At 34.3% G+C, this 7,868-nt stretch overlaps 1 protein-coding gene across 2 annotated transcripts in view; it reads right to left on the bottom strand.

Annotated features, from left to right (window-relative positions):
- Positions 1-3,189: 3,189 nt before the first annotated feature.
- Positions 3,190-7,868, bottom strand: part of LOC120625373 (glutamate decarboxylase) — a 36,520-nt gene continuing 31,841 nt past the window's right edge. For both annotated transcript variants that reach the window (XM_039892414.1, XM_039892415.1), the window contains 3 exons: positions 5,909-6,058; positions 5,075-5,269; positions 3,190-4,355 (listed from right to left, as the gene is read on the bottom strand). In XM_039892414.1, coding sequence (XP_039748348.1) covers positions 4,173-4,355; positions 5,075-5,269; positions 5,909-6,058 — 528 coding nt within the window. In that variant the 3' untranslated portion in view covers positions 3,190-4,172. The remainder of the gene's footprint in view (positions 4,356-5,074; positions 5,270-5,908; positions 6,059-7,868) is intronic.

The raw sequence follows: 7,868 nt of genomic DNA, 5'->3' as shown, positions 1-7,868 counted from the left end.
TCTGGTCGGGCCAAATTATATATAAGATTATAACGTATTGTGTATTTTCTATTAAAGAAATTTCGTTATCAGCGCGGAGTTCGGAAATTGGCGGTGTCATCCCCGTGCCTCGGAGAGCGCGCAAACCGTCTGTCCCGGTTATTTCACTTAATTGTGGTAATATTCGTAAAAGCCCACCAACCCGCATTAGAGCTGCGTGTTGGGTCTATGCTCTTATACCATCTTTCTTATGAGAGATGAGGCCTATGCCCAGCAGTTGGACGTTAATAGGCTATGAATGAAGAGGTACATACTTGTTCGCTGACGCAATATCTAGGGTGGAAATAAAACAACCCAAACTAACAACATTACCATTTATTTCGGTTATACAGGTCTCACAATCAGCAACAACGGGGAATACAATAATCTGGCTAGACGTCATAAGATATCGAAAACGCATATACACCGCACCTACACTAAACATTTTCAGACACAGAACATCCATTTAAATATCCCTTATCACATTAATTTTGAAAATTTTAATCAAAATTCACCTTTAGGTAGGTACCGACAGTTCGGAAGGCAGATTCTTCTACAATACCATGTAGGTACCTATATTATTTTCAATATATCGCATAACGTTTATCAAGTTCCAGGTTAACAGCAGATTAAAGATTGCGGTATGGAGTAGGTGCCTACAGATTATGACATTAGTGCCCATGCACTCGATAAAAACGTAAATGCAACTTGACGTCATTGATAACGGATTTTGTAATAAAATATGTAAATGTTAGACACATTAAATGTTTGTGTACCACTTTTAGTTCACCTACTTAGGTAAATACACTTAGAGACATTTTTTGGTAAAAGGTAATGTATTAAGGGATATTTTTTTAAATACATTTTACATTTTTTTCAATAACTTGGAAGACTTTTTGGAAGACTTTGTCTTATTATATTGACATTGAAAATTAAGAATTGTTAAGTTTCTTATAAACTATAAACTATAAAGTTTTAAGCTTTGAACTACAAACATTTTATTGAGTTTTTTTTTAATCAAAACCATAATTCTTAATAGTTTTGGATTAGCAAAGGCGGTAGTGAATTACTACGATATGTACCTAACTACCTATATAAAAAAGTAACTAAGGTCGTCAACGGAAGCTATTTTTGTTTACATAACTTTAAACTTTTCTAATCGAAACCTCTACTTATTTACATGTTAATCTTTAATTTGACAGACAGTTTTCATTCAAATCCTTACAAAGAAACTTATAGTTAATTCATTCTAACAATTAATTTTTAAAAAAAAGGTAAGCTTACGACCTAGACGTCGCAATATTTCGTTGAACGCAAGATAGTCTTCAAAACTAAAATGAAAAACACTATTCTACATTTATTATTGTCATCGTCACAGATTTTTTCGTATATTTACAAATATTTTCCTTACTTATTATCTAAAGATTTTATTCCTAGGTTTGGTATCCTAGTTATTTTTTCTACTTAATATATATTTATTTTTGTAAAATTAAGCATTAAAAAATAATAATACCAACTTAATAAAAATAAGTGTTAAATGTTATATTTATTTAAAAAACCTCGATAAGTTTATTTTTTATTTCTTCAATCAATCGTTCGATATTTGTTTATACGGTTCCAATTTACTTCTCTTGATTGCCATCTTTTGATAATGGATTTCTCTCATAACTTTTTTTTATCTATAGACCAGCGCTTACACTGCGATCACAAATGAGTGTAAGTGGAATGCAGTCGAAGATGGAGACGCGCTAATCTAAGAAATAACTGATAGACCCGTACCGCAGTTTCACAAGTCTAGCATATGCTAGACTTGTAAAACTGCGATGCCATATACATATGCCAAAACTAACCTAATCTAACTAAGTTTAAGTGAGAGAGGCTTTAGCCAAACGATCTAATTGAATTAATTAAAAAAAAAACAAATGAACTCAGGCGGACATCGAATCCGAAATTCTCAGTTATAAGATGTTAGAGCACAACACTGCATAACTGTGATATTCGACATCAATTAACTTATAATTTACTTATTTTTATTATAGAACCTACCTAAATATAATCATCTGAACAATGTCTCTACAAAATTTTTATATATATAAATTAAGACCAGCATTAATCTTCGTTTAGTTCTGTTATGGCACTTTTAATTTAATTTACAATAAATATAAAACGTGTATAAGAAATGAAAGTCTTTCATCATCTTTGCGTGGCTAATATTTTTTTTAAATATTAAAATATACTTGTAATTGGCAAAACGGGAGATATGTTCGTATATAAGTAAATCAGATTCCCTATGTCTACACCTACATAACCTTACTTTACTGTTCTAGTTATTTCAATGTACTTAGGTACTTTATATATCATTATATATCCACTAAGTATTTAACTAACATTACCGCAGGACCTAAGAATTAGACAGAACAATGATTAAAATAAAATCAACAGCCACTTCTCTAAATGTATCAGATTATTAATAAAAAATTGACAACTTATTAATAAATAACAATGCTGCAATAATTAACGTTAAATACGCAACGTTAACCTAATTATTTAACGCAATATTATTGGATATTTTTTGATAAGATAAACACATTTATATTTTAGGTACACGGAATAGAACCGTACGTAATATTTTAAAATTAATGTAAATATAATAGATTTTATGAAATAATTTTACAACAAGTAGGTAGATAAATATTTTTTAAATTCATATTATTTAACTGTTATTTATTAATTATATAATAGTGAAGTAAAAGTCAATAATAAAAAAGAAAGGAAGTGAAATGAATTGTAAGAGTAGGTATATTTATATCGAATATCTACTATATTCTAAAATCTAGATACCTTCCATACACCGATACAATTCCAAAATCGTTACTGAAATTTCAGTCAGTACCCACAGCATTCATTTAGATATTTATCACTTTACATTAAAGTTATTCTAAAACATAAAATATAGAATTTTCAGTGTCAATACAACAAGTTTTAGATCACTATTAAAAGACAACAGACATATATAATATCATAGCAGTATATTTTATTTTATTAATGTAGGTATAGACGGCTAATTTCATAAAAACTACATAAATATAATAAACTTTCTAATAAGGTTATTACTTTTTTTTGTTGTTCAACAACTTAAAATTTGTAATGTGATTATAAGAATTTGTAACATGTTAAATACTTTCTGGACCAGATCAAAACAATTAAGTTCCTTAGTAAAATCTAATAGTAACTACGTATTACAATTAGTTTACAATACACACATATAAACTTGGCACTCCTGAAGTCACACACGAATATAGTTTAGACGAAAATATACACTCGTACTGAGTTTATGTTAACATTAGATTAAGTAATTCTTAAATTAACATCTAGACATCTATTGGAAGACTTATCGATGTTCAATAACTAATTATAAGCAATGATTCTTATCGTAAAAAAACCCTCTAATTCCTTTACTATTTAATAATTTTATACAACTGTGACCTCACCTGATGGTAGTCGACGCTGCCATCTGAGTTGGGAATAGAAGTATATTAGTTTCTATCCAGAATCGCACCAGAATTAAATAGGTTGGCTGTTTGTAGGTTAGGTTATTAAGCCTGAGTCTAAACCAATTACTGTGGATTCGATAACAGAAGCTGCTATTTAAAGAACAGAATACACACCTATAGATACATGGTAGGTCACAAGTTTAACTCTCAAAGTCTCTAAACTATAAATAATTTAACTAATTTTACATAGATATACTTCTTATAAAGTAGCAACAATGTTTGAGCGAATCACGATGAATAAATAAAGCTTTAATGTTAACTTACTGCTTGATAAAGTCTTGATCAAGGATATTTGTCGTATAAAGCATGAATTATTAACTTTTACTGTGTTTTAAATATTTTAGTGGATACCAGTGGTGTCAATTCTGTTGTGCTTTTCAAAAACTGACAGCAATATTTTTACGCGTGTCAATCTGGATATGACGCATTTGTGTAGGTAATGTGCAAAAAAATTAGCGCCATTATCGTGATAAACCTTAATAGGTTATCCTCACCTGGAGAAAAACTTTAACAAACTGTAAGTTTCAACGTTTCAACGCTTCATTGAACTGAGAATTTCAAAGCTAAAAGTTAAATAAATGTTTATGCATGATAAATGCCTTAATCGACGACGATGTCGTGTCCGAGGCGGTCCATCTCTGCAAGCAGGAAGTCCACATCGCGCTCAGTTACGGCGGCGGAAGAGATGATGTTGCGGAAGAAGTTGGGGCGGCGGTCGTCGGGCTGGTAGCCCACCATGATGGTGCCGGCCTGCATCATGCGGCCCTTCAGCTTAGCGCACACCTGTGGACCACATTTATTTCATTATTACACTTCGGCAGCGAATTGTTTCAATAATTAATTTGACAGCAGTATCGCAATGTGAATCTTCATAACCTAGGGTAAAGGTTTTTAACAGGTAATAACAGGTATATTGTTGTTTCAACCTTATTTCGGAACACTTAGGATGTTAGATGTTCCAAACATAATGAGGAAGTGTTGTGCTAATTCTCCAATTCAAAATCTTAATATCATAGATTGAATTCCATTACCGACGTGTGGCGCCGAAACGCGGTCGGTTACTCAGCGGGTGTTTGAGAGACCTATGCTCTGAATTCGGTACTCGATAGTGCGTGATTACATGATCAAATCTGGAATGAGGAGATCCGTAGAAGAACAGAGTTACCGTCATAGCTCAAAGTGCATTGGGAAGGGGAACATGGCTCGGATACCGTTGGGGTCACAAGATGCTTGAAAAGCGACCTTGCGCCGGTAAACGCAGCATTGGTAGACCCCAACGAGGTGTACGGATGACGCAAGGAACCGCTGGACCCAAGCGGCATAAGACTAAGAGTATTTGGAACACCCTACGAAAGATCTACGTACAACAGTGGATGTCCATTGGTTGACATGATGTATATAAGGATAGCACTAGTTATTTCAGTCTGTCATCTGGAGATTTTGTCTTAGATTTATTTTTATTGACTTCGGGCGTTAGTGGTAAAGTGGTAAGAGGTCCTTACCTTGCCCAACTTAATCTCCTTGTTCTTGTCGTGCGACAGCCCGCGCAACTGCTTGGGCAGGTACCAGAAGCTGACGTTCACCATCTCCGGCTCCAGGATGAGATGGAACTTGTCACTCTGCTCGCGGATGCGCCGCACCATGTACTCCGACAGCTCCATCAGCCGGTCCATGAGTCGCTCGAAGCCCGAGGTACCCTAGATCGAATTACAAATTGAATTGACAGTAGAGAGAAGCAGGCGTAACTGGTGTACCCGCAGTACAAGAGTCCACACAATAAACATCCGCGGCAACCAGAAAAACCTCAGTGTTGTTACTTATACGTGTTTTTTTGTCGACGAACATCGACAGCCCTTTCAATATATATGCTTTACAGTACCTTCTTAATACAGTCTTGGCTATATTCTAAATAATTGCAGTTTATTACACCTGACGAAAACTGAAACATTAATTTCTGGATTTAGAAATTTAAGAGCAGCTGATCAAAATAAGTTTAAGTAGTATATATCTAGTAGTGTAAATGTAATATATATGTACGCACCTACATATATATTAATTTTTTTTTCTGCTGCAAGAAACGACGGCAATTTATTTAATTGATACCCCTTCCGCACCGGGCCACCTGGCACTCAAAGTTCTTATTAGTTTATTTTTTTTTTCAAATATATCGTAAATGTGACACTGTTGTACAACGAAAACCAAGTCCGTAGTCCAACCGTATATATAGTTACTCTATAGTGCGACGAATTAACCCTTGTAAGCGGCTCTTAAAGTGAAATTAATTCCTGTCCGACGTAACCGCCTACAGCTTACGATTAACGAGGATATGACATTACCTTGCCCCTCCACTGCAGCCACAGCTTGAAGATATCGTTGTGCCGCCCACACTGGATAACCTTGTCGCCGGTGTCGTAGCGAGGGTCGTAGATCTTGTCCGTCATGAACAGGTATTCCGCGGACATGGCGTTGCAGCTTAGGAGGATACCCTGAAACGGAGATTTAAGTCTTATTCTATCATCCTAATCGGTTTTTGTCAACCTATCTGACCCAGTGGTGAGCGCTGGGTGTCTTATAACTGAAAGGCGCCTGGTAAGATCCCCAGTAGGGGTTTGGGATAGTTTCTGAATTGTATCTGGTCTGATTATATAGAGGTGGACATGTGAGTCTTAGTTAACCTGTTATCTTTACATACAAATCGTATTATATTATATTATTTTAACAATAATTATATAATTGCAAAATTTTATTTATTTATGATGTAATTTACAGTATTTCTGATTTATTATTATTTTTTAATCTAATCATAATGTTGTTGTTTTATCACTTTTGTTACTTTCATGGGAATAACACAGGTTATTCCCATGAAAGTAACAAAAGTGAAACAAGCACAGCACAGGCTTCACTATATATTTTTTTTTTCTGTTTAATATGCCGTAACGTCACTTGGGTAACAGCTGAAAATCAGCGGCATGCATGTACCTACCTACAATGCATGGCAAATGCTCAGCTGTACATCCTTTCTGTCTGGTCTTATACACAGACAGCGGTACTATATTATTATAAGATGTACTGTGTGTAACACTTAATATGAATAAATGTATTTTCTTTCTTTCTTCTTTCTTTCTTTATGGGAGACTTCTCTTCCCTTCTGAGATGCTGCCAAACGATTTAGCCGATTAGGGTTGACCATTTAATTCATGATGATTATTTTAATATTTCTCGAATATCACATAGACAAAAACTTCATTATTCTTATTGGTATAAGTACCTATAGGCAAAGAGCTATATGTTCAAATGTCTACACTCCGTTTACATTTGTGGACGCTTAGTATCAGACTCAAACCCGCATTCTCTGCTCGACAAATAAGGTAAACACTCAAAATCCCCTAATCCCCTTGTATCTACAATCATACACAACATAAACTTCGAATTATACGCCATGAAAACGCCATCAAATGCAGACGTGCTCTGGAATCTGTAACTAATATCTCTAGCTCATATTTCCTCGCGAAAAGCGACTTTAACTGTATGCAATAAGAATGATTTTATTCTATTTGGAAAATGTAGAGTCAAGTAAAATTCTACCCTGTTTTATTTTATATAGAACTTACTTTGAATTGAGAAACCCTCGTGAATACTTGTAAGGAAATTGTAACCTTATATCTACCAGTTAGGATTGCATTTACAACTCTACTGGCTAGAGTAAGAGGGGCTGAATTGGCAACATATGTTAGAAAGTGTCGGCAGGAATTTAATTAAAAGTTGCGCGTGCTGTTGTCATGTCACTGTGGAGTTGTGAAAGTGTGATTATCGATGCAATATTATTTGTCGTATGAATTATAAAAAAAGTTTTATAGTAGATATAACCTATACCATGGATATTTTAGGTGATTACCAACAATTTAGCAAACAATTCTTAAGAATTTTCTGTATCCAAATGTATGTTATTTCAGCTTTTATTTCTATAATTAACTCGATCAAAAACCAAACTACGAGTAGTTTAGTAACCTTGTGGGAAATCTACACTCACGTCATTTCGTCGTGGAGCCCTTTTAAGGTATCAAACACTAAAAAGTAAAAAAGGTAATCTTGCTTGACTTGACGCTATAAATTTGCATTAGGTAATCTTTATATATATATATATTTCTTGTGTGCGTGTGTATGTCACTGAACTCCTCCTAAACGGCTGGACCGATTTGAATGAATTTTTCGGTATGCGTTTGGGTGGCACCCTGGATGGTTTAGATTCACAAATCAGCCCGACAGATGGCGCTGGGTTCCGCTAGTGACTTTAAA

This window comes from Pararge aegeria, chromosome 7, assembly GCF_905163445.1.
Source record: "Pararge aegeria chromosome 7, ilParAegt1.1, whole genome shotgun sequence".
NCBI classification, from domain to species: domain Eukaryota; kingdom Metazoa; phylum Arthropoda; class Insecta; order Lepidoptera; family Nymphalidae; genus Pararge; species Pararge aegeria.
The sequence above is the reverse complement of the archived record's forward strand: the minus strand, read 5'-3'. Positions and strand labels throughout refer to the sequence as shown.